Source organism: Geotrypetes seraphini, chromosome 2 (assembly GCF_902459505.1).
Source record: "Geotrypetes seraphini chromosome 2, aGeoSer1.1, whole genome shotgun sequence".
Lineage (NCBI taxonomy): Eukaryota > Metazoa > Chordata > Amphibia > Gymnophiona > Dermophiidae > Geotrypetes > Geotrypetes seraphini.
The window spans coordinates 139,194,395-139,222,260 of NC_047085.1; the positions used below are offsets into that span (position 1 = coordinate 139,194,395).

Consider the following 27,866-nt stretch of genomic DNA (forward strand, 5'->3'; position numbering starts at 1 on the left):
AGACTGTTTTCTTACTTTTAACTCTGTGCAGCCTGCGTTGTCTGGTAGACCTATAGAAATATTTAATAGCAGTAGGTCCTCCAGAAAGGGGAAAAAAAAGAGTCTTTGTGACTTTGCAGCACTGCGTACATCTGAGAGCGCTATAGAAATATTTAATAGCAGTAGGTCCTCCAGAAAGGGGAAAAAAAAGAGTCCAGGGCCAGACTTGGCTGTGCTTTTCCCTCTTTGTGACTCTGCAGCGCTGCGTACATCTGAGAGCGCTATAGAAATATTTAATAGCAGTAGGTCCTCCAGAAAGGGGAAAAAAAGAGTCCAGGGCTAGACTTGGCTGTGCTTTTCCCTCTTTGTGACACTGTGCAGAGCTGCGTACATCTGAGAACGCTATAGAAATATTTAATAGCAGTAGGTCCTCCAGAAAGGGGAAAAAAAAGAGTCTTTGTGACTTTGCAGCACTGCGTACATCTGAGAGCGCTATAGAAATATTTAATAGCAGTAGGTCCTCCAGAAAGGGGAAAAAAAGAGTCCAGGGCTAGACTTGGCTGTGCTTTTCCCTCTTTGTGACACTGTGCAGAGCTGCGTACATCTGAGAGCGCTATAGAAATATTTAATAGCAGTAGGTCCTCCAGAAAGGGGAAAAAAAAGAGTCCAGGGCCAGACTTGGCTGTGCTTTTCCCTCTTTGTGACTCTGCAGTGCTGCATACATCTGAGAGCGCTATAGAAATATTTAATAGCAATAGGTCCTCCAGAAAGGGGGAAAAAAAAAGAGTCCAGGGCCAGACTTGGCTGTGCCTTTCCCTTTTCTTTCATCACAGAGTGTTTGGGGCAGGTTAAGCCCAGACGAGCAAAAAATAAAAATCCTTGTAGTACTCACTGGTTCCTGTTACAAGTGACACATCTGCCATTCCTTTTTTTGTTCATATCTTGTCCTGCTGTAGTGTAAGTGTGCACTGAATAGCCAATAGGCTCCCACGTTACCACTCAAAAGTCTTATTCATAGGTACTTTTCATTTTACCAACATGAGTAAAAAAAGTGTTCAGAAAACAACACTGCTCAGTTATTTCAGAAAAGAGACGCCACAAACCAATGAAGGTGCAGCGTCAACTGCTGATGTGGCAATTTCAGACAAAGACATTGCAGAGGCTGGTCCATCAGGGGAAATCTTTTCAGCACACACTCTGCCAATTGATAAATCTAAGCACCGCTTATCCGGCATAAGCAAACAATGGTTTAAAGAGTTTGATTGGCTAATGGTCAAAGAAAATGGTATGTGGTGCTCATTGTGCATGAAATATTCAAATAAACACCTCCCAAGGAGGGAGTTACCTTGGGTAAATGTGCCATGCACAAGAATTCGAAAAGAAAGCTTGCTGGACCATGAAAAAAGTAAAACACACATTGAATCTTCTTCTGATCTTTTAGGAAAGCGTGTACTAGAGCAAACTGGAATCGGTCAAATTGAAAGATCTGTATCTATGTTAAATAATTTACAGAGAGATGCCTTTGTGGGAGCTTTAAGATCCATGTATTGGTTGGCAAAAAATGAGTTACCACATACAACGTTGTTTGAAAAGCTGTTGGAACACTGTAAAGAAATGAGTTGTTCCTTTTTACAACATCTCAATGTTGGTAAAAATGCACATTACACCTCAGAAAGAATAATGCAAGAGCTGCTGGATGTCTTAGCATCAGAAATAAAGTCTAACATACTGAAAAATAGGCACGCTGAAAATTTTTTCAGTATTCTGTGTGATGAAACCACAGACATCTCAGTTGTAAAACAATTAATTATTTACATTAAATATGTTTGCCAGGTCATTAAACAGGTCAAAATTAGTTTTATATCAACCCCGCAATATGAGTGATGGCAAAGCGGAGACTATAACCAACACACTAAGTGAGACTATGGACATACTAGGCTTGAAAACTGCTAATCTGGTTGGACTAGGGTCAGATGGAGCAGCTGTTATGATTGGGAAACAGAAAGGTGTGGCAAAACTGCTTAAAGATAAAACATCTGGACTCTTGGTCAACTGCCACTGTGTAAACCATCGATTGGCCCTTGCAAGTGCCCAAGCAGCAGCTGCCATACCTTATTTAACAAAACTGAATGACATCTTAAGGTAGCTGTTCTATTTCTTCCAAAATTCTTCAGTTAGGATGGCTGGTTTAACAGAAATGCAAAATATTCTGAACATTCCCCAGATTAAGCTGAAAATGGCCAGTGACACTAGATGGCTGTCTCATGCCTCTGCAGTACAGTAACTACGACAGTGCATGATGAGTATCATAGCTGCGCTGGAAAGAGAGGCCACTGAACGAAATGACATCACAGCTGAAGGATTAAGCAGATTTATTAAAATGTACAATTTTGTTTCCTCTCTGATGATGCTTTCAGATGTATTACCTTTGTTGTCCAACTTATCTAAGGCTTGGCAAAGGCAAGATTACAATCTTACTGAAATTGAGCCAATTTTGCTCGCAACAAAATTGTCCATCATGCAGTTGAAAGACACTCCTGGGAGATATTTTCAAAGCCTTCATCTTTGTCTGGCAGAAGAATGGTCAGATCTCCACATTGTCTATACACAGAGTGATGTAATAGCATTCAAAATTGCAATATATGATAAATACCTAGAGACAGTTGTCAAGCACCTAGATGCAAGATTCCCTGACATGCCAATTATTTCCAGCTTTTCCAAAAGTTTTCAATGCAGAAACTCACGATTCAAGCGAGTCTGCTGAAATTCTTTTTGCTCATTACTCCAAAAATGGTAGCCCTCCAATTTTAAAATATGAAAGTAGCAGGCAAGAATGGACAGTTGCATCAAAAATGATCAGAAGTCAATCATACAAAGACTTCAATCCAAAACAAATTTTACTAAAAATGGCAACAACATCAGAGCTCAAAGAGTTGTTTCCAAATTTAGCCAAACTAGCTCATATTGGGCTAGTGATCCCAGTGAGCACAGCTGAATGTGAAAGGAGGTTTTCTGCCCTTAAAAGGATCAAGTCATGTTTGAGAAATCGCATGAATCAAAGCACACTAAATAATCTCATGCTGATCTACTTGGAGGGCCCAGATCCTGAGGACTTTGATTATGGGAAAGCTACAGAAACTGGGCCTCTAGGAAAAAAAGAAGAATAAATATTTAACTGAAGACACCTTCTGCATATGCACGTTTGCTTTGAAGGTAAAATTATGTTCTTACCTGATAATTTTCTTTCCTTTAGTCACAGCAGATGAATCCAGAGACTAGTGAGATGTATCAAAGCAGTCCAAACATAGGGAGAGAAATAAAGAAGCGAACGGGAAATCCCTCGCCCCCAAATCCTGCCCTGTAGCACGTGTCCAAGGAGATTCTACATTCCAGAGAGTATGTTACCCACGATCATACAGAGGCTACCCTCCCTAGCTTATGTGAAAAGGAGCTATCCTTGCCTGAGAGCACCATGCTGTGGAAAACACAGCTACATCCCACGAATAGAATGAGTGCAAAGCAGCCTCCCATCATATCTGACAGGCCCCAAATATCCTCCTGTGGAATGGAACCATCATGCCTGGCAATGGTCCTTAGCTGATGTCAAAACCCATGAGCACCACTGCAGACCAGACCTTTTCCTCACAAGGGTCTAGGGCATCAAGCCTGGAAACGGGACAAGGGAAGACTCCTCCTCTAACTGAAGGCCTCTGAAGCACAAATCTATACAGCTCCCTCAGGAGGCAAACTGTTGACCAAAGTCAAGAAGAATGCCAGAGGAGAAGCAATACAACAAAACTGTACCTGGGCCCCGAAGTGACAAGTGCCTTTCCCAGAGCCCCCAAATAGATACAGCAACAACATCAGATACTGAGATATCTGATCCAGCTTTTAGCCCACTCCTCCACATGAATGACCCAGAAGGAGTGGAAAGAAAAAAACTCTGATCCAGAGAGAAAGAGCTGCAGCTAGCCCACAACTAGCCTAGCCCCAGCTGTCAGCCGGCCGGGATTAAACAAGGTACACTAGGCTGCCAGTGAAATGGTGCCCCAGCCAAGGCCAACCTCAACTAGGGCCTGCTGAATAGTGAGGGCAAAGGAATTACTGCCGGAGGCGGTATCCCTCCTCCAAGAGGAGAAAGACTGACAGCGGTGGCACCGGCAACTGCAGTGACACCCTCCTCTTTCATGGCGAGAGGGAAGGGCCTTGGCCGACCGCCCTCAGGGCCTGTTGCTGCCCGTGCGCGACTACGGCTGAAGCAGCCTCGGCTGTCCTACGCGACAAAGTAGTAACAAACTCCTCCCACCGACACCTCTCCAAAGAGAATGGTGACTTCTTTAGCCCCGCGCCCACAGAACAAGTGAGCTTAGGTAGCCAGGTTCTTCAAGGGGGGAGGGGGGAAGGGACCCGAGAGCCAGGTGTTGCCCCCCAAAATGAAATGGCACTGTACAGCCCCCATCCCGCAGCTCAACTAAGGCCTGAGCCGCAGGAACCTTTCTCACCTGAGGCCTAAAGCCGCAGGAACCTTTCTCCTCCACTGAGTCCTAAAGCCACAGAAACATTTTTCCTCCACTGAGGCTTAAAACCACAGGAACATTTCTCCTCCACTGAGGCCTAAAGACACAGAAACATTTCTCTTCCACTGAGGCCTAAAGCCACAGGAACATTTCTCCTCCACTAAGGCCTAAGCCACAGAAACATTTCTTTTCCACTGAGGCCTAAAGCCACAGGAACATTTCTCCTCCACTAAGGCCTAAGCCACAGAAACATTTCTTTTCCACTGAGGCCTAAAGCCACAGGAACATTTCTCCTCCACTAAGGCCTAAGCCACAGAAACATTTCTCTTCCACTGAGGCCTAAAGCCACAGGAACATTTCTCCTCCACTAAGGCCTAAGCCATAGGAACATTTCTCCTCCACTAAGGCCTAAGCCACAGGAACATTTCTCCTCTGAGGCCTAAGCCACAGAAATATATTTCAAAATCCACCGTAGAATCCAGGAGCTGTGAGGAACCCCTGTAGTCCAGAAGGTACCACATCTAGTAGAGTAAGGGACCTGGGAGGTTTCCAGGTATTAACTTGAAGAGGGTGAGGTAGGGACGCTGGGAGGGCCCAGGTGTACCTTCAAAGCTGAAACTTGATGGATGTAACCCTACTAGTTTCTGGATTCATCTGCTGTTGATGACAAGGAATATTTTTTTCTTTTTCTTCATTAGGTTTCCCATATTTTTTTTTTCCTTGTTTTCACTTTTCTTCCTGAAAGCGACAATACTTGTGGTGCTTGGTTTATGTCATAACAATTGTTATTTAAAATTTTTGTTAGGATTGCAGGATCCTGAATTGGATACTTTTTAAATTTAATGCTTTTTAAATTTAATAAAAATATTCTGGCACAAGTGTTGAACCTTAAAAAAGGTTGGAAAATAATTAATGATAATAAATTAATAAAAATAGTACACATTTAATTTTCCCCACCACCAAATTTCCCCGTCCCACCCCACCCGGCTACTTTTTCATGCCACCCGGCTGGAAAAAATTTCTGGGGAGAACACTGTATGTGTTTCACTGGCTTTGTACATCTGATGGCACAGGTCATACTATTAAGAAGGAAACAGAAGAAGAACCTTGCTCTGAGCTTTTTGAGCTCCTCGACTATGACTCTTTTCCAAGAGAATGTATAACAGTGTCTTTGCATTGGGATATGAAGATTACTCTCTTAAAGAACTGGGAGAACTCCCCCTCCCCTATCATTTCAGGCAGCTCCTAAAAAAATTGACACCATGTATTCAATACAAAATTGCCCAGGTTTTGATAGACTTCAGCTGCAACATCATTCCTTAGTTGTTGAATTAGCTGTATTGTAAAGTGCTTTCACAGTTCAAGGTCTCCATGCTTCTGCTCCTCTAGGAAGGGAGGCTAGAACTTTCGACTCCTTTAGTAAGCACATTTTTCAAGCATTTATGCTTACACCATCATTTATTTGATGAAATCTTTAATTAAACAACTTTCATTATTTGAAGAGTTTCTTCCTCAAGACAAACTTAAGAGTTCCAGCAGCTTTATCAGAACTTAACCACTAGAAAGTTTCTCACCTTCGATGCTTTTGATGTCTCTTCTTGAACATCTGCAGTAGCGGTGGCAGTGTGTCACTTGTCTTGGCTTAGAGCAGGGATGTCCAACCTTTTGGCTTCCCTGTGCTGCATTGGAAGAAAAAAAAATGGTCTGGAGCCGCACAAACACTAACGCTAGTTGATGAGCAAAAAGGTCGAGCAGGTCGCAAATTTGCAATCACTAATATAGATGATGTACGCATCTAATAATAAACCTTCATTAAAGAGACACTGTGGAGAGGAACCCAAAAATGCAGTAATATTTACCCTGACTGAGCAATCCTCCATGTGCGTCACTGACATCGGAAGTCTGGTTCTCCCATTCACTTCTATTACATCTACGGTGAGCCTCTTCAGAGTGGGGGTGTTCTGCCGATTTGATGTTTTCTTTTTTCTCCATGCTCACCATTCATCTTTCATCTCTGTACCTTCCCTTCCACTGCCATATCCAACATTTCTTTTTCTTTCACACTGTCTACCATCTCTCTCTCTCTCTCTCTGCCTTGTGCCCTGTGTCAAATCTCTCTATCCCCCATCCATACACCATCTCTCCCATCCTCCGCTCCATTATTTGCAGTTTCATCCTCTCCCCTCACCATGCATGTCTCCCTCTCATCTCCCTGTGCCACCAACTTTCCTTCCTCTTACCTCTCCCCTCCCGCTGTGCCATCCACTTTCCTTCCTCTTACCGCTTCCCTCTCCCTGTGCCACTAACTTTTCTTCCTCTCCTCCCCTGTACTCCAAGGTTTGCTTCTTCGGGTCGCGATATCAGCAGTGACTCTAACATGCTGCCTGCCGCTAATGCGGAAGTCTCCCCTTTACTGCGGCGAGACTTCTGGGTCAGCGGTAGGCAGCGTGTGGGAATTGCTGCTGATACCATGAACTGAAGAAGCAAATCTTGGAGTACAGGAGAGTTGAGAAATAAAAGTTGATGGCACAGAGAAAGGGAAGAGGTGAAAGGACGATGAGACCTCGACGAGGTTCGATTCTGACATGGGCGGTGCGGCGAGATTTGGTAGGTGAAAAGGGAATTCCATTCCTTCCTCCCTCCTATGCCCCTGTGCAGAAGTTTTTCATCTCTCCCTCCCACCCCCTGTGCAGCACTTCGCGATTGAAACCCCCCCTCCTCCTTGAAACCGCAACTTTTGGGCCTCCTAAAACAGCAGCGGTAAACAAGCTGTTCTCGGCCTGCCCACCAGGGCTTCCTCTGCCATGTCATCAATGATGTCATCAGTTACGCGGCAGAGGGAAGAGACAGGCCAGGAGCAGCCTGTTCACCACCACTGCTGCTTTAGGAGAGGAGACTCAGGACTCATGAATTGGTGAGTCCAAATTTTTATAAGGAAATGAATCGATTTGAATTGGGCAGCACTAATTTCAGACTGGGCCGCACGAAACACCTTGCCAGGCCACAGGTTAGACACCTCTGGCTTAAGAGTGTCTGATCTGGAGTACTCAGTTCAGGAATGCCTTTGATGTTCCTTGTAAAGGTGATAACTTATTTGGAGACAAGGTTGAAGAGGTGGCTGGCCTAATTAAACATGCAAACACTACTACTGACATGACCTCTTTCACCTGACTTCAGAATTCCCGAGTGGACTCTGTGCTTATAGCGGCCTGAAGCCAAGTGACCCTGGATCTTCATCACTCCCACCGCCCAATAAATGTTTTCCCACCCCCAGTGTTGCTAGAAGTAGGCTTGCAATATTTAAACTAAAAACTATTATCGCTTACTCCGTTTCTATAACTGTTCAAAAAGCAAGCCATGACTTTAATCACGGTGTAATGATGATGAATTCCATAGCTGTAGGTCATGGGAAACAAAGGCTGTTTACCTTATCATGGATTATATAGTTTGATGTGCTCAAGCTGAATCAAGAGGCTTTGTTTGGAAGATCAAAGCACCCTCCCGGGAACATAAGGGATCATCAGTACTTCATAAGGGTTAAGGGATCAAATCTTATTCTGTAATGAGCTGGTTAGGATAGTAGGTTGAGAAACTGGGGACCGCTGTTACTCTCTGTAACCCCGGGCAAGTCATTTAATCCTTCATTGCTCCAGGTACAAAAAATATTAGATTTGTGAGCCTGCTAGGGACAGAGAAAAGTAACTGCATATAATACATGCAAACCGTTTTGGTTGTATCACAGAAGGCAAGTTATCAAATCCATGACTAATTTGGAGCCAGTGTTGTCTTAAGCCTTAAGAATTGACAGAACATGATTCTGTTTTCTTATTTGTGAACAGCTTGGTTCTGAGCAAGTTTTGAAGTCTTTGTGATTTTTTTTTTTCTTAGGCAAACCCTGATATAGATTGATACAGTGATCTATACAAGATGTAAATATATTAATAGCTGTTACCAATGCCTTTTGATATATAAAATTTCCTTCGTGAATGCAGCTAAACAAATACTGCTTAAATCAGTGTATCACAAACTGTGTGCCGTGAGAGAGAATGTCATGTATGCAAGTCTGTCACTGTCGGCACTGGTGCCTCTCCTCCCCTTGCCCCCGGTGTACCTCTGTAAATGGAATTTTAGGGTTACCAGATGGAGGGATTTCCAAAACTTGTCGGTTTGTTTGGATTTTGGAAGGACCCCCGAGCTCAGAGCCATGTCAGTAGGGCCTCTGATCATGCGCGGATGTCGACGTGATGACATCATGCACATGCATGTGATGTCATCAGTTGACATCTATGCATGCTTGGAGGCCCTAAGTTTGTTTGACACTGGCTTAAACCATAGTTGAAATAGCATACAACCGGTCTAGGTTAGACTACTACTATACCTTTGTTAATTGGGGGAGATAGAAGCTGTCTGAGAAAGTGAGGAGTGTACAATCCTCTGAAAACTAGGATGTATTAAATTTTCTTATTTATTGGACTATTAATCTTCCCATAGTTGAATCCTTGACTCTTCATGTTCCCTGCCAGTATTGTGTTTTTTAATTGTAAGGTTAAAAAATGCTATCCAGAAAAGGGACTTATGATTATAGCCTGAGGAGTGTGTGATCCCATTTAAATTAACAACAGAGGGAGAAGTAGAGAGCATACATATACCCTACATCCTGAAGAGTATTTGAAGTTTTATTTTTTTAGAATTTATTTAACCACTGTGTGTCCAGTGAAAAGGAAGTCAACCCTTAATCATCCAGATAATTTTCAAAGCTGTTTATCTGCAGTATGAAGAGTCTTTTTCTCTAGCTGCCAGGGCACAGAGCTCTCATCCTGGAAACAGGCCTTCCCTTTAGAGTATTTCACAGTTAGTATTCTTGAGAAAGGTTGGCAGTTGTATGGTTTGATGCATACATCAATCTTTACACGCATTGATTACTCTGACATCTAGGCCTTTTGTCACTTCAATTTTGCATTGCATGTTTATTTTTCTGTACTGATAATGCTATTTGTAACCCACCTAAAACTCGACTTTGTGAGGATTTGGTGGGATATAAGATTATAACATAACTTCTTAGGGACCAGATAGGGTGTGTTAAAAAAACAAAACCAAAAAAACCTGCAGTGACTAATAGCAGCACAGGGAGTCCTAAAGCACCTGCATATAATATATGTAAACTGCTTTGACTGTAAGACAGTATATCAAATCCATGACCCTATACCCTTTAAAGTGCTACATTTGACTCTCCAACCTTGTGCTATGTCATATATCCTGCTTGCAGTTGGGTTTCTAAGAATAAAATGGTTTTCTTTCTCTCTTTATATTTGTTTCCAAAAGAATGCCATGATGACCTTTGAGGAAGAAAAAATGCAAATTGCCTGTGATGACTTGAAAACCACAGAGAGACTGTGTGAGAGTGAAGAAATGGGTGTTATTGAAACCATCAAGAACAAGATCAAGAAGAATGTGAGTATCTTGAGGCAGATGCGTGAAGGGCTTTGAACCTTCTTCCTATTCCTATACAAATGGAGCCCCCTTTGTAGGAGGGAGCCTGTAGCTGGTGCAATAGAAGTTGTACTAAGGGCTAGATACTAAGCAAACCGATCATGTACCAATCGATTTGCAACCCAATTTTCCTCCGACCCGATTCACTAACCTCTGTGCCATTCCGATCGTGCATGCAAAGTAGGAAGGACACGATTCACTAACAAAATTCAGGCACACCGATTGGGTTGTCTGATCCAAAAAGAAGCAACTGCTGAGGACCAGTCTCTACTGTCCTTGTCGACTCTCCTGCTGTCTGCCGCCCTGAAATCTCCCACATTTGTTGGGGGCCTCGGCCGTTTTTTCACAGGTCTGCCTGTTTTTTCATTTTTTTTTGTCCATGGCACAGATATTTTGCATGTATTACACATGCAAAATATCTGCCCCATAAAAAAAGGGAGGCGTCTGAGCCAATCAGGGCCTCAGGCACCTCCCCGTGCATCACAAGATGCACCGGGGTGGGGCCTAAGGCCCACATTCGCATTGCGTTGGGAGAAGGAGCAGGAGGACTTTGTGGTTTCTCCTGCTCCTGAAGACTGTGCTGGAGGCCTAAGGAGCAGAAGAGACTGAGCACCTCTGCTGCTCCCATCTTTTAGGTACGGGGGGGTGGGTGTGTCGGGACGGTTGGGGGGTGGATGTGCCAGGCCTGTTCGGGGTATGTGTAAGGGTCGGGGGGGGTGTGCCGGGCCTGTCGGTTGCTGGCAGGAGGGAGTCAGCACGTGGGGGGGGGGCGTTTGACACTGGGGCGCTTTGTTGGGTAGGGGGAGGCTTTTTTTTTTTTTTGCTTTTTTCTTTATAGGCCTGATATTTTGCGGCCCATTAAAAAATATGAAAAAAAAAAGCCAGCAGAAGTCCTGACAGCAGTGACTGTCACTACTGTCAGGGCTCTCCCCGACAACCACTCAATCAGCGATCTGTGCAGTCGGTTGGGGGCGTGATTCTGATCACTCTCATTTGCATGAGGACGGGTCATGAATTGGGCATCCGGCAACCTCTCGGATCGGATCCATGAGGTTAGTGAATCTAGCCTTTAATATGGGATGTTGGTGATAAAAGCAGAAAAGGCAGTAGAGCTGCAAAAATAATAAATGATCACCTGTGATAATAGTATTCCCTAAGAAGTGCTTGAGTGAGTAGACCCAGGATGTAATACTAAGTGAATTTTATCATCACAATTACTGACAAAAACAGTGTTGGTGGGAGGAAATGTTATGTTTTCTCTTTATGGTCAGTAGCTTCTCTTAACGTCTGTATAGAGAGTCTTTTTTTTTCTCTCCCCCCTTCCTCCATAGTTTAATTGTCTCTTGTATGAGGGAATATTACCGTCTACCTGAATGAAATAAAATGAAGTTATTCATGCCTGACAAATCATGGGATTTTTAACAAACAGAATGCAGAGAAACACCCATATTAGATCTGTGATTCTGTCTGCAGAAAATGACTAAATTTAGCACAAGACTGAAATTTATATAGAAGCCTTCTTCACCAGGGTTACTGCCCTTGAGTGTCAACCTTATATTAATTCAGAACAGAAGGTGAGGCGTGGCCTAATGGTATAGCTGCTACCTCAGCATCCTGAGGTTGAGGGATTAAATCCCAGTGCTGTTCTTTGTGACCCTGGGCAAGTCACTTAATCCCCATTGCTCCAGGTACAAAATAAGTACCCGTATATATGTAAGCTGCTTTGAATGTGTAACCACAAAAAGGCAGTATACAAGTCTCATTCCCTTTACCCCCTTTTCCATCTCATTTTTCAGTGTCCATAAATCCACCAAATCATACAGTTCTGTGTCAAGCATCAGTTCTGCCCCTTGTCTCTCTTTCCAGTTGGTCCTTTGGTCCCAATCTATCTCTGTAGTTCATTACACAATTATAATCTCTCCCTATTATTCATAATCTTTGGCTTTTTCTTCAAAGATCTAGAGTAGAGAATGACATGGGGAAAAAATTTTTCCCCATCCTCATAAGCTCGGTCCCCACCCCGTCCCTGTAAGCTCGGTCCCCGCCCTATCCCCACGAGCTCAGTCCCCGCCCCGCCCCCGTGAGCTTGATTCCCATCCCATCCCCGCAAACCATCTGATCCCATATGCACAAACCATCTCCCTTCTGTGTTCCTATTTTCCCCATTTCTAATATCTCCCCTCTGTATCTGTATACTCCCTCCTGTGTCTGGCATTGCCCCCCTGTGTTCATATACCATCCCCATGTATCTCACCTTTATGTCTCTGTCCCTATTCCTACATGCACATAATTTCCCCCCATGTATCCCCCTTTTATGTCTCTGTCCCTATGCCTCCATGCACATAATTTCCCCTCTGTTTCTGTTACCTTCCTGTGTCCAGATTTCCCCTCTCTTCCTCTAATGTGTCTCTCTCCTCTCCAACCCCATCTAGCTTCTTTCCCTCTTTTCCCCCCCGCTTCCAACATCTGGCTCCCTGCATGTCCTCCCCTTTCTCTTTCCTGCTGTGGGTTCAATATTTGTCTCCCTCTTACTTCATCCCCTTGGCCCAGCATCTCTTTCTCTTACACTTCCTCCTTCCTACTGTGAGGGAACACAAGCAGTCCAGCAGCCCCCCTCCTGCCCGATTGCTGCATCCTGCCATCTATCCATCCTTTCCTTTCGTTTTTACATGTTTGTAATATTAGTCTATAACACGTTATGATGTTTAGTTTTTGTTTGTTGTGCTGCCCCCTTAATTGTATGTAATTTTAATGATATGTTTATCGCGTAGAAATTTGAGTAAGTGATTAATCAAATATACAATAAACTCGAAACTTGATCTCCCTCCCTTCCTTCCCCTCACCTTATGTTACAAATTAAATTTTTCTTCTCCCAGCGGCACGCTTTCAACAAGATGTGCGCATGCGGCTGCTTGAGTTGAATCTTCTCCTCTGATGCAACTTCCTGTTTCTGGTTGTGACAGAGAAAATTCAAGTTAAGCAGCTGTGCACATGACTTGTTGAAAGTGTGCTGCTGGGAGAAGAAAAATTAAATTCGGCACATAAGGTGAGGGGAAGGGAGGGGGAGGGAGATGGCAGGAGGGGGCTGCTGGACTGCGCGATCCGTGACTGCGCGCGTTCCCTTACTTCACTGCGGAGACAAGACCATTCATTGTTCCACGGGGTGGTGAATGGCCTTGTCCCCATCCCCGCAGTGACCACCATGTTTCCTCTCCCTGTTTCGGTGGGTTAGCCGTGGGTAATAGCCACCATGTCATTCTCTAGTCTGGAGACTTTCCTTAAAAAATATTCCCTTTTTTCAGTTTGGGGGGCGTACATATTCAAAAGTTAAATTTCCATATGATCCATCTTCACTAATACCCACATATTTCTCCCCTGCATATCACGTCCATTGTATGCCACAAATAGTACATCTTGTTTATCAGAATACCATCATCTCTTCTTGGAGTTATATACTGAGAAAGATACTTTATTCCTAACTAGTGTTTAAGCCCATTACATTAACGGGTGCTAGAGTAGATATCTGTCTGGGTTTTTTTCCTTTGTCTCTCTCTCTTCGTGAATGCTGACTGTCTGTCATTCTTTCTGTCTGTGTCTCTGTCTGGCCCCCTGTCTGTCTTTCTTTCTGTCTCTGTCTCCCTGGCCCCCTGCCTGCCTGTATTTCTCTGTTGCGCCATGCCTGCCTGTCTCTCCGTGGCCCCCTTCCTATGTCCAGTGTCCCTTCCTATGTCCTTAGTGGCCCCAGTGCCTCCTTCCCATGTCCTTAGTGCCCCCAGTGCCTCTTTCCTGTGTCCATAGTGCCCCCAGTGCCTCCTTCCCATGTCCTTATTTCCCCCAGTGCCTCCGTCCTGTGTCCTTAGTGCCCCATTGTCTCCGTCCTGTGTCCTTAGTGCCCCTAGTGCTTCCTTCCCATGCCCCCAGTGCCTCTGTCCTGTGCCCTCAGTGCCTCCTATGTCCTTAGTACCCTCAGTGCCCCTTCCTATGTCCTTAGTGCCCCCTAGTGCCTCCTTCCTATGTCCCCCTCACTGCCTTCCAGATTTTGTCTCACCCCCACCCTCTGAAGCCAGCCAGCCTGCCTGTTTGCCTCACTCCCATTCCCCTTTGCAGTATAACCCTTGAGAAGCATGTTTCCATCTCCCCCCCCTTCCGATGCCACTACTGCCGCCATGCAGCCGACCCCACTGACCCTCCTATTGCGAGTCGAACGACGGGCCTCCTGGCTCCGGCCGCGTCTGTAGCGCTCTGGGCGTGCTGCTTCGCGGCCTTCTGCTGCCCTGATTTCCTCTGCTGCATCTCTGATGATGTCATCAGGGACGTGGCAGAGGAAATCGGGGCGGTGGAGGGCCGCGAGGTAGCGTGTTTGGAGTACTGCGGACACTGCTGGAGGTGGGAGGTTTGTGGTCATCTCTCGGTGGGACGGTCGGGTTGGAGGGTCAACGGGGGTTTGGGTGCGGCGGGGGTGGGCGACGACGAACTTCATTACGGGAAAACAGAACCCTGCACATTCCTACCTGCCACGGACATATGGATCACGGAACAAGCAGATAGGAGTGCACATGTGCGCCTAGCATTTTATTATAGTAGATACCCTCCTGTTAATTTATTTATTTAAGTTGCTTGAACTAAATCTGTTTAGTTTGCTCTCCTTTTAAGTGTTTTAATTTTCCTTTCCTTTTTGAAATAGCTACAGTGGTATGCAAAATTCTGGAACTACTTGTGAATTTTGCATTCTTTCAACATTCTGACCTTTTTATTTAATTTTTTATGTTGACCCATTAGATTTGTCTGTGTACCACATTATAAGGGATACATTTGGCTATTAGAATCAACTTTTTATTCTAGCTTGGCCTTAAATTTCTGAGTTTGTTAAAGTTGTCATGTGATCATTTTTTTGCGTAAATCAATAATTGTTTTTCATTGGCCAAAAAAGTACATACGAGTGTCACCTATCCTTCAAATTCATGTAGGTGATCTTGAAAATGGCTGTTTTGTGTGTCAGTGATGGCTCAGTATTTGGTGACATCACTATTATACTATGGGGGTTTTTGGTCTGAGCACTTCACAAATATTTTAAACAAAGCATTATGTATAATTATTAATGGAAAAATTTTCTAATTAGATCATAGCTGTGATCACATGAGTATACAACAATTAGTGTCACAGATTACAAAGATAGTTATCTCTCTATTTTGTAGTCAATTCAGTATTTGGTGGGCCACCCTCTGTTCTTGATCATTTGTCTGCACCATGTTGGCGTTGAGTGAACCAGTTTGATGAGGTGATCTTGGCTGACAACGTGATTCCAGGCTGCAATGAATGACTCAGTCCATGCACGTTTTGATGTTGGATGTCTTTTGGATATCTCCCAAACTACCTTGTGCCACAAATTCTTGATTGGATTCAGATTCGGAGATTGGGCAGGCCAGTCAATTGACAGCTGATCACCTGTTTGGAGCGATGACAATGTGCATTGTCATCTTGGAACAGGAACTGGCCTGGAAACAACTGATGAGCTAATGGCTCCATACACTGTTGTAGTATTATGATGTACAGTGGAACCTTGGTTTACAAGCATAATTCGTTCCAGAAGCATGCTCATAAACCAATTTACTCGTATATGAAAGCTCGTATTTGATCTTCTTCTTCCCAGTCTCTGCCGGCTTTGAGCATGCGCAGATGCATGCTCAAAGCCGGCAGAGACTGGGAAGAAGATCTTCAAGCGGCACTGGCACTTGTGGGCTGCGTGCCGGTGTCAAAGGGGTGGTGAGTTAAAGTTGGGCGGGCGGAGGGTTCCTGTTCTTGCGGGGGGGGGGGTGCCGATTTGAGCGGGGGAGCGATGCCGGTTATCGGGGGGTGCTCGCAAATCGAGTCAACAGTCGGTTTGCGAGACACGTTTTGCGAGAATGTTTTGCTCGTCTTGCAAAACACTCGCAAACCGGGTTACTCGCAAACCGAGGTTTGACTGTACTCACCTTTATAGGACCCCCAGGGACCCCTGAAGAAGACTTTTTGTCGAAACGCGGACCGTGTTGGGTCCTTTATCCCTAGCGGACTAGGTCCTTTAAGGCTCTTATTTGGATGATTTATTTTTATGTGGATGGAATTATTTTATGTGGATGATTTCAGTGTACCTTTGGAACTTTGACACTTTCAAATAAAGTCCATTTAGGAACATCGTCACTCCACAGAGTTTTTTTTTGTTTTCTTACGAAGTATTTAGGCAGCTAATTTGTAAAATTTTTATTGTGAACTATGTAGATCATTATATTGTCTCTAATTGGCTTCTTACTTTTTATTTCTACTCAACTTCTTTTATTGTATTTTTTTTAACTATTGTGAACCGCATAGAACTTTACGGCCTTGTGGTATATAAATTGATTATTATTATTTTTATTTTTATTAAATAGGAAAAGAAAATGCTTAATATGATTGGTTAAACCATGATGCATAAATTAAAACGTAATTGGAACATGAATTATAACGTAATAGATACTTGAAATAAAACGCGTTATTCTTCCACACCATTTCCTTAGACAAGTCCAAATAAATCCTAATTTTTATTTGTTTATGAAGCTCAAATTTCTCTCTCTCAAGATTTTGCAGCATGTACATCCTTGTAGCTCAAGAGTTTTACAATGAGTGCTTGTAGTGGCTCCTGTAGAGCCAGTTTAGAGTGCAGTTGTCTGTGAGCCTTTTCTCAGTTTCAATAACAATTGCTTAATAGCCCCTCCAGCAGACCATCAATTCTCAGATTAGATCCTCAAATTTATATTTTCTTGATCTTCAAATTTCTTTCAGCCCCCTTAATAATAATAATAACAATTTTATTCTTATATACCGCCAAAGCCATGAAAGTTCAAGGCGGTTTACAACAAGAAGCGCTGGACAATCAGCGAAGAGGTCAACAGTTCAAAGACTCTATACAGTCTTACATAATGGAAGAAGCAGAAAGCTATATAGTTCTTAAGGTTAATGGTTGAATTTGCAGTGCTATAAAATTCTTAGTTTACAAATCGATTGAACAAACTCGTTTTTACCAATTTTCTAAAATTGAAGTAGGTTGAGGAGTGCGTGATAATGTTACTCAGCCAATCGTTCCATTTGCCTGCCTGAAAGGTGAGGGTTCTGGCCAGGAATCTTTTGTAGTGGCAGGCCTTTATTGTTGGGTAGGTGAACATATGTATTCTTCGTATGGGCCTTATAGAACTTGCCAGATTAAATTGGGAAACTAGGTAAGTGGGGGCCAGACCAAATATTGATTTATAACACAGACAAGAGAACTTAAACAGAATTCACACCTCCAGGGGCAGCCAATAGAGTTTTTGATAATAAGGGCTTATGTGATCCCATTTCTTCAGCCCAAAAATCAGTTGAACTGCTGAATTTTGAATGACTCTGAGTCTTAGAATGGTTTTTTGAAGGATCCCAAGTAAATGATGTTTCAGTAATCGAGTATGCTTAAGATGGAAGATTGAACCAGTAAGCGGAAAGATGCTGCATCAAGGTATTTTCTGATGGTTCTGAAGGATCCCAAGTAAATGATGTTTCAGTAATCGAGCATGCTTAAGATAGAAGATTGAACCAGTAAGCGGAAAGATGCTGCATCAAAGTATTTTCTGATGGTTCTGAGTTTCCAAAGTAACGAGAAGCATTTTTTAACCAATAAATCTGTGTGAGTATTTAGAGTAAGGTGGCGGTCCAGAGTCACTTCCAGAATTTTAATGGAATGGTCAATAGGGAAGACCTGACCGTTCAAAGGCGATCGATGAGTCTTTGATTTTGTCGTTAGGGCTTGCCAGGAAGAATTTAGTTTTATCTGTGTTGAGCTTCAATTTGAAGTCGGTCATCCATAGTTCAATTTGCTCTAGAATGAATGATATATGAATCTTTGTCTCGAAGGACAGAGTAGTAATTGCTTTTATATCAGTATGATCTCTGTTTCCGCTCTCCGTTGTCTGTCCTTGAGCTCATCTATTCATCCCTCAGCTTCCGTTGTCAGCTTTACTATAGAATCAGATTTTTCCCTTGGGTTTTCCAGTGAACGTTTGCAGGATCTCATCTCTGGCCTTTTGAATTTCTTTTATCACTATATTTAGGGCTCCTTTCACTAAGGTACGTTAGGGTCTTAACGCGCAGAATAGCACACGCTAAATTGCCGTGCGCGCTAGACTGTAACGCCAGCATTGAGCTGGCGTTATTCTAGAAGCGTACCGTGCAGTGTAGCGTGTGGTAATTTTGTGTGTGCGCTAAAAACGCTAGTATACCTTAGTAAAAGGAGCTCTTAGTGATTTTTCCAGCTCATTTAACATTCAGCACTTTCACTGCATATAACAAATCCTGGTGATGTAGTACCTTCCTTTTCTACCTGGTGCCATTTTGCTTATTAATTTTGATAACTTCTCTTGGATGATTTTATTTGATATTCCTTTTACTGTCTTTGGTATTCTTTATAACATAGCCTGATCTGCTTTGAGCTGAAATTCACAGAGGGAGGTGAACCCCCACTTCTACTTTCTGAAGTCCCTACTAATCCTCTTTAATGTGGTATTCTGGCCATCCCCCACCCCCGGTCTGTCACTGTGCTTTGAAAATAACCTTGCTCCAAACATGTGTTCTGAACTTGGTTTTTTCCTCATTGGAACTAAACAAATTTTTTCTAATCTATCTTACATTTGCCTCCAGTCTGTAAATAGAAAACTGAAATAATGTTCAAACTTAGAATTTAAAAAAAAGCAAACTATAATTGTCTTGAATTTAGAGGTTTAGAGGTAATTTATTGATACCCCTCTAGCTGGGAGCTAAACAATAACTTTATCAGATCATCTTAAAATTGGGTGCAGATGATTTTTAAGTATCTTTCTCTTATTTCTCTCCAGTGATGATGAATGATGAAGTATTTAGTTCTCACATTCTCTCAAGCTTTTAAAAAAAAATCAATTTTCAATCTTATCCAGGCTTTTGTGGCACAAAGCTGCTGCTTCAGGCCTCTGCATTGCTATTAGAGAATGACATGGGGAAAAAAATCTGTCCCCGTCACCGCCTCGTCCCCGGCCCACCATCCTCTGCACCGCCCCGTCACCGCCATCCCTTTCACCACCCCGTCACCGCCACTGCCATCCCATTCACCGCCCCGTCCCCGTCCCCGCTGCATCCATATAAGCCTTAGTACTGTAATATTTAGCTTATTCCTTTCTTATAAATCAAAGTTCCTGCTGCTGAACTAGAGAAAGAGATATTCAGCAGGCAGGGCTTTGTTTATAAATTTTTATCAACACAACTAATATACTACTTTATCCTAAAGCAAAAAATAAATAAATAGAATTTTTTTTCTACCTTTGTTGTCTGGTTTCTGCTTTCCACATCTTCTCATTCAATTCCTTCCATCCACTGTGTGTCTTCTCTCTGCATCTTCCATTTGCTGTTACTGTGCCTCTCCCTTCACCCCCCCCCCAATTGGTCTAGCACCCATCTTCTTCCCTCCGCTCCCCCATAGTCTGTCATCTGTCTTCTTCCCATTCTGTCTTCCACATTTCCCTTCAGGGTCTGTTCCTCTCCACCCTCCTTCAATGTCTGTCCTATTCCTTTCCACCACCACCCTTCCCTCCCTCCTTTTACCATCTGTTCCTTTCTACCACCCTTCAGCTCCTCTCGCGTGGCCTATCTATCTACCTTCCTCCCTCTTATTTTCATGGCACGTTACAATGTAATTTGTGCAAGCCACTGGAGCCTGCGAGCTCGGTCCCTGTCCCATCCCCACAAACCATCTCACTTCTGTGCTCCTATTTTCCCCATTTCTAATATCTCCCCTATGTATCTGCCATTGCCCCCCCCCCCCGTGTCTATATACCATTCCCATGGCATGTCCCCTTTATGTCTCTGTCCCTATGCCCCATGCACATAATTTCCCCTCTTTCTGTTACCTTCCTGTGTCCAGATTTCCCCTATCTTCCTCTTCCATACCAGTGTGTCTCTTCTTTCCAACCCCATCTTGCTTTTTTCCCTCTTTCTTCCTCCCCCCATGCTTCTAGCATCTGGCTCACCTGCTTGTCCTTCCCTTTCTTTCCTACTGTGGGTTTTTCTTTCCATCTTCATCCCCTTGGCCCAGAATCCTTTTCCCTTTCACTCCCTCCTTCCAGTTTGAGCCGGGAACACGGGCGATCGCACGGTCCTCGCAGCCCCCACCCGCCTGCCCAATCGATCCTAGTGTTTAGCCAGCTCTCTCCCTTCTCCTCACCTTAGTTTGCAGGCTTTCTTTTTCGGCGACCTACACGCTTTCCCAAAGAGCCGCGCATGCGCGGCTGCTCAGTGTTCAATCTTCTGCTCTGCTGCAACTTCCTGTTTCCGGTTGCGTCAGAGCAGAAGATCGAAACTGAGCAGCAGCGGGTGCGCGGCTCTTTGATAGTGTGTGGGTCGCCGAAAAAGAAAACCTACAAACTAAGGTGAGGAGAAGGGAGAGAGCTGGCTAATCACTAGGATCGATTGGGCAGGTGGGTGTGGGCTGCGGGGACCGCGCAATCCTTCATGCCTCACTACGGGGACAAGACCATTCACTGCTCCACGGGGCGGTGAATGGCCTTGTCCCCGTCGCCGCAGCGACTACAAGTTTTTGTTCCCTGTTTTGGCGGGTTACCCGTGGGTAAACCGCCATCGTGTCATTCTCTAATTGCTATATTCCATATGAGATAAAATTACCAGATCAAAAAATCAAAATAGTACACTGTTCAACATCTGGCGAAACCTAACCTCAAAAAATGACTCCACCTTTCCCCCTTCCTCCCCATCCGCAAATGACTTAGCCAAATTTTTCAATGAAAAGATTTCCACCATAAGGAGTTCTTCCCCCCAGTTGTCTCTTACAACTCTCTACCTCCCAACGACTCCAACCCTATCCCCGCTGATAGATCCTGGACTACCTTTGAACTCGTATCTGAACCCCAGATCTCTAAACTCTGTCTCAAACTGAAATCCTGCAAATGCATCCTTGATCTTTCCCCTCCCACCTTTACGAAAACATTCCTGCGCAAGCCATCTCCTCCCTTACTAGACTTATTAATTCTGCTTTACTATCAGGCCTGTTCTCCACAGAAATGGGACACATTGCCTTGTCACCTATTCTGAAAAAAGCCGATCTTGACCCTTCCTTACCATCTAACTACCGCCCCATAGCAAATATCCCTCTACTTACTAAACTTCTAGAAGCCATAGTCGCTACCCAGCTCTCTTCCTACCTCGAGAGATTCTCCATTCTCCATCCCTTCCAATATGACTTCAGACCCAGCTTCAGCACCGAATCCCTCATAGTTTCCCTAATTTCAAAGGTGCAACAACTACATTCGCGTAACAAATTCGCTGTCCTATTACAATTTGATCTTTCTGCTGCTTTCGATGTCGTCCACCACGACATACTACTTTACCAACTTTCCAAGATAGGAATTGACTCCACCGTCCTAAAGTGGTTCTCAGACTTCTTACGCTCTCGCTCCTACACCGTCAACACAAATGGCACCATGTCCACTCCTTGGACACCATCTTGCGGTGTCCCTCAGGGATCACCCCTATCCCCTATTCTCTTTAACATCTATATGTCCTCCCTGAAACTCCTTCAACTATCCCCCCTTGAAACAATCTACACATACGCGGATGACATCCTTGTCCTCCTCAAGACAGACCAGAACCTCACCAACCTCCACGAGAACATTACAGCTTGCATAATGAGACTTCGCTCCTGGTCCCTCTCGGTACAGATGAAACTAAATGAATCATAAACAAAATTACTCTGGCTCGGCCCAAAATTAGAACACCTGCCCACCCTCTTCGCATTACCCTCAGGCGATGCACTGCAGCTTGAATTCTCATGCAAGGTCCTTGGCATCATTATCGATTCTTCTCTCTCCCTCAATGACCACCTCAACTCCTTGGCAAAATCATGCTCTTTCAGCCTCCACATGCTGAGAAAAGTAAGATCCTACTTCCGCCAACAACACTTTGCCGTCCTTGTCCAATCCATCATCCTCTCCAAACTAGATTACTGCAATGCCATCTACTTAAGCCTATCAAAAAAAAGTCTTCAAAGACTCCAGCTAATCCAGAATACTGCAGCCAAATTGATCTTTACAAATCTGACCATGTCTCCCCACTCCTTGCCAAACTTCATTGGCTCCCAATGATCTCCAGAAACCATTTCAAATGTTCCTGCCTGGCTTTTAAGATCATTCACGGCATCCTTCCTCCCCTTATCCCACTATCTTAGAACTCCTCAAGTCCCGACTCCTCCAGAACCGCCCAAAGGTATAAACTAACCTTCCCCTCTCTACTCGGCATTCACTATGCAGGTAAACTGGGAAAATCCCTTCTCTTCAAAATCACAGGACTTTGGAACGTCCTCACTATCCCGCTGCGGAACCTGGGCTCCCTCCAATTATTCCGCAAACAACTGAAAACTTGGCTTTTCACCAAATTGTAATTCTATCCTCCACCCTTTTTCTTCCCTTCTACATATAAGTTCATGTAAACCTTTTCCTTCTCTACCTATATTTTAAGTTCTTGTAAACCAGTGGTCTCAAACACGCGGCCCACGGGCCGCATGTGGCTCTCCAGGTTTTATTTGCAGCCCGCGGTCTGGAGGCGATCATTCTCTTCCTTTTGGAGCAGCAGCCGGCTCGTTCGTTCAAAGCCGCGGGTTGGCAGCTCCTTGCGCTATCCACTCCTGCATCGGAAGCCTCTCTGATGTCACAACATCAGAGAGGCTTCAGACGCAGGCACGGATCTTGCAAGGAGCCGCCACCCGTGGCTTTGAACGAACAAGCCAGCCAGACACGCTGCTGCTCCAGTGGCGTACCAAGGGGGGGGGGCAGTCCACTGTTCTCCCTAGAGTGCGGCTCGTGGCTCGTCTAGAGCAGTGTTGCCCAACCTGCTTCCCTTCCCTTCTCACTGCTGCCATCGGGGATCAGGCCGGCACCGTGTTTTTTAATCTCCCTGCTTCTCTTCCCTGCGGGGCCAACCAACTCTCGCGGCCCGACATCAATTCTGACGTCGAGAGGACGTTCTGGCTAGCTAATCGCTGCCTGGCTGCCCGGAACGTCCTTTCCGACGTTAGAATTGACGTCGGGCGGCGAGAGTTGGTCGGCCCCGTGCAGAAGAGAAGCAGGGAGATCTCGGCCTGTTCCCGATAGCGGCAGCGGCAGCAGCCTATTCCGTGGTGGCGGCGGCATGGGGGACGGCAGGAAGGAAGGAAGGAAGAAAGAAAGAAGGTGGGGGGACAGGGAACCACAAACAAAGCAAAAAAATGGGGCATGGAATAAGAGAAAGACAGACATAGAGAAAGAAAGAAAAAGTTGGAGGAGGGAATGAGGTCTGGAGGAAAGGAAGCATACAGGAGGCTGAAAGAAGGGAAGAAGTATTGGATGCACAGTCAGAAGAATAAAGTGCAACCAGAGATTGATGAAATTACCAAACAAAGGTAAGAAAATGATTTTATTTTCAATTTAGTGATTGAAATGTGCCAGTTTTGAGAAAGAAAAGATATTGAACTTTAAATGTGAGTGCTGCAGAAAAAAATGGAGGGCGGCAGAAAAAAATAATTAATGTCTTATTAAAGAAATGACAATTTTGCATGAGGTAAAACTCTTTATAGTTTATAAAATTTTCCTTTAAAGGAAAAATATATAAACTATAAAGAGTTTTACCTCAAGCAAAATTGTCATTTCTTTAATAAGACATTAACTATTTTTTCTGCGGCCCTCCAAGTACCTACAAATCCAAAATGTGGCCCCGCAAAGGGTTTGAGTTTGAGACCACTGTTGTAAACCGTGTCGAGCTTCATATTCGTGGAGATGATGCGGTATATAAACTTAAGGTTTAGATTACCGTATTTTCTCGCATATAACGCGCGCGTTATACGTGTTTTTTACGTACCGCGCATACCCTTGCGCGTTATACGCGTGAACACGTTGTACAAATTTTTTTTTACATAGTTCCCCCCCGACGTCCGATTCACCCCCCCCCCCGCAGGACCGCTCGCACACCCACCCCGAAGGACCGCTCGCACGCACCCGCACCCCCACCCCGAAGGACCGCTCGCACGCACTCCCACCCGCACCCCCACCCTGAAGGACCGCTCGCACCCCCACAGCCTCCCGACCCCCCCATCATGTAGAAGCTCCTACCGGTGTCCTGCTGCTTCCTCTTGCCGGTCCCGACACCCGACACGATCGGGGCAAGAGGGAGCTCAAGCCCTCTTGCCCCAGCCAACCGCGGCACCCCCGACACGATTGGGGCAAAAGGGAGCCCAAGCCCTCTTGCCACGCCGACTCCCCAACTCCCCGACAATATCGGGCCAGGAGGGAGCCCAAGTCCTCCTGGCCCTGGCGACCCCCCCCCCGCTAGTTTTTCGGGCCAGGAGGGAGCCCAAACCCTCCTGGCAACGGCGACCCCATACCCCCACCCGCACTACATTACAGGCAGGAGGGATCCCAGGCCCTCCTGCCCTCGACGCAAACCCCCCTCCCCCCAACGACCGCCCCCCCCAAGAACCTCCGACCGCCCCCCCAGCCGACCCGCGACCCCCACGACACCCCCACCCCCCTTCCCCGTACCTTTGTGTAGTTGGCCGGACAGACGGGAGTCAAACTTGCCTGTCCGGCAGGCAGCCAACGACGGAATGAGGCCGGATTGGCCCATCCATCCCAAAGGTCCGCCTACTGGTGGGGCCTAAGGTGCCTGGGCCAATCAGAATAGGCCCGGGAGCCTTAGGTCCCACCTGGGGGCGGGGCCTGAGGCACATGGGCCCAACCCGACCATGTGCCCAAGGCCTCGCCCCCAGGAGGGACCTAAGGCTCCCGGGCCTATTCTGATTGGCCCAGGCGCCTTAGGCCCCACCAGTAGGCGGAGCTTTGGGACGGATGGGCCAATTCGGCCTCATTCCGTCGTTGGCTGCCTGCCGGACAGGCGGGTTTGGCTCCCGTCTGTCCGGCCAACTACACAAAGGTACGGGGAAGGGGGGTGGGGGTCGGCCAGGGGGGTCGTGGGTCGGCTGGGGGGCGATCGGAGGTTCTTGGGGGGGCGGTCGTTGGGGGGAAGGGTGTTTGCGTCGAGGGCAGGAGGGCCTGGGATCCCTTCTGCCCGTAATGTAGTGCGGAGTGGGGGTAGGGGGTCGCCGTGGCTAGGAGGGTTTGGGCTCCCTCCTGGCCTGAACAACTAGCGGGAGGTGGGGGTCGCCAGGGCCAGGAGGACTTGGGCTCCCTCCTGGCCCGATATTGTCAGGGAGTTGGGTAGTCGGCGGGGCAAGAGGGCTTGGGCTCCCTTTTGCCCCGATCGTGTCGGGGAGTCGGGGGGGCAAGAAGGCTTGAGCTCCCTCTTGCCCCGATCGTGTTGGGGGTGCCGCGGTTGGCTGGGGCAAGAAGGCTTGAGCTCCCTCTTGCCCCGATCGTGTCGGGGGTGCCGCGGTTGGCTGGGGCAAGAGGGCTTGAGCTCCCTCTTGCCCCGATCGTGTCGGGGAGTCGGGGGGGCAAGAGGGCTTGAGCTCCCTCTTGCCCAGATCATGTCGGGGGTGCCGCGGTTGGCTGGTGCAAGAGGGCTTGAGCTCCCTCTTGCCCTGATCGTGTCGGGGGTGCCGCGGTTGGCTGGGGCAAGAGGGATTGAGCTCCCTCTTGCCCCGATCGTGTCGGGGAGTCGGGACCGCCAAGAGGAAGCAGCAGGACACCGGTAGGAGCTTCTACATGATGGGAGGGTCGGGAGGCTGTGGGGGTGCGAGCGGTCCTTCAGGGTGGGAGTGCGGGTGGGAGTGCGTGCGAGCGGTCCTTCAGGGTGGGGGTGCGGGTGCGTGCGAGCGGTCCTTCGGGGTGGGGGTGCGAGTGGCCCTGCGGGGGGGGGGGGTGAATCGGACGTCGGGGGGCTTCAGGCTTTCAGGGTGGGGACAGGACTTCAAGGGGGAGAGGAGTGTCGGGGCGGGCGAAAGGAGAGTCGGGGTGGCCAGAGGAGAGTTGGGGCGGGCGAAAGGAGAGTCGGGCAGCATGCGCGGTATACGGGTGTGCGCGATATATAAAAATTTCTGTACATAAATTTGTGTTTTTCGCGTGCTATACCCGTGTGCGCGTTTTACACGGGTGCGCGTTATCTACGTGAAAATACAGTAGATTAGTAGACAGAAAAAGTGGAGAAAACATGCAGAGCATGATTGATGAAATTCTTTCCTACCTACTTGTATGTGTGTGTTGGGTAGTTATGAGGAGGTTTTTGAGGGTTTATTTGGGGGGGGGGGGGTGTGGAGATGATTTTTTTTTATTTTTTGAAGGTTGGGCAGTTTGCAGGGTGGGATGAAACTCTTGGGGGGATGAGGGCTGTTTGGAGGATAGTGTTGCAGTTGCAGAAGTATAAATTTGGGGGGATGGAACAGTTTGCAGGGTGGTGTGGCAGTTGCCAAGGGGCAGTGTGTAGTGGTTAGGACATTTGGAAGGGGCTAGTTTTGGGGCTATGAGGCAACTTTGAGGGTTGGGAAAGTAAAAAACTAGGAGAGGTTCTTTGAAAGGAGAAGCTCCCTAACTGCTGTTTCAGGGGCAATTTCTCCAAGTGGGCTAGTTTTGCACACCATGACAGAAATGGACCACATATTTAAGCCAGAGCATGTGGAGTATGATCTCATCCTGTGTGTAAGTTTCTGTGCTTTTACTCCATTTTTTGAGAGTTCTTATTTTCTGGATCCCTAGTCTGATTTGGTCCATTTTTGAGTTTGATGTGACTTTATTATGTTTCCCAACATGTCAAATTTTTTTCTCTACCTTTAAATTTTTGGAGAATTATTTTGCTGATGAACAGATATTTCTTAATACCCTGTGTATAATTCTTTCCAACTTCCATTGAGTTGGAATGATTTAAACTGTGTGTTGTGTTTCATTACTGTATTTCCATTACTTTTTTTCAACAGGTTTCTGCTGGAAGATGTACACAGTCCATGGTGGATCGGCTCCAGAGACAGATCATAGTTGCAGACTGCCAAGTGTACTTGGCTGTGCTTTCCTTTGTCAAGCAAGAACTGTCAGGTGTGTTGCAAATCTGGTATTTGTAAAATGGCTAGGCTGGTCCTCGTTGTTTGAGGAAATTTCAATGTGATAAGACTTAAGAAGAGCATCTTCTCTAGAAATTAGCGTTCACCTTGTGTTTGCCATACCAGTGGCATACACACAGAATTTCAAAAAATTGAATCGAAGGTCTTTACTTAAAAATCAGAAAAATATAAATTGAGACTATTTTGTTTTACATTGCATCATGCACCCAGGATGGCATTGTTAGAAGAGCTGCTATTGGGGGGGGGGGTCCTTTGTAGAGGTTTTAATGCTCTGCACAGCATAGAAAATCCAGTTGTAATCTAGGGGTGATACTTCACCACTTGCCTCCATTCACTGATATGTTTGCCTTGTACATGGTCATATCAGGCTTGTATGTTAAAATTCAATTTAAAGTTTCTGTAAGTAGTTTATCCTTTTCCAGTATAATGTGCTGTCTCGCTGAAGTGAATCCATGCAGAACTAGTTTTTTTAAAATCTTGCCTATATTTCTAGATCAGGGGTGTCCAACCTTTTGGCTTCCCTGGGCCGCATTGGCTGAAAAAAATGTTTCTGGGGCCACGCAAACACTGCAGCAAGACAGAGGAGGGAGACGGCAAGACGGTAAACACCCAGGGGCAGCAGAGGAAAACACTGCATCGCCCTCGACCAGGGCAGCACAAAATACTTCACGGGGCTGCATGCGGCCCTTGGGCCACAGGTTGGACACCCCTGATCTAGACAGTCAAAAGTTTGTGGAAGAATCTCATGCAGGCTTCAGAAGACAATCTTCTAGTGCAAAGGGTACAGTAGTCTTGACAAGTGAGTTTCTTCCCTTCAC

The 27,866-nt window shown here is 45.8% G+C and overlaps 1 protein-coding gene across 2 annotated transcripts in view; it reads left to right on the forward strand.

Annotated features, from left to right (window-relative positions):
* The window catches only part of TTC39C (tetratricopeptide repeat domain 39C), a 173,802-nt gene that overhangs the window by 60,773 nt on the left and 85,163 nt on the right, over positions 1-27,866 (forward strand). For both annotated transcript variants that reach the window (XM_033933869.1, XM_033933868.1), the window contains 2 exons: positions 9,819-9,947; positions 26,908-27,022. In XM_033933869.1, the coding sequence (XP_033789760.1) occupies positions 9,819-9,947; positions 26,908-27,022 (244 nt within the window). The remainder of the gene's footprint in view (positions 1-9,818; positions 9,948-26,907; positions 27,023-27,866) is intronic.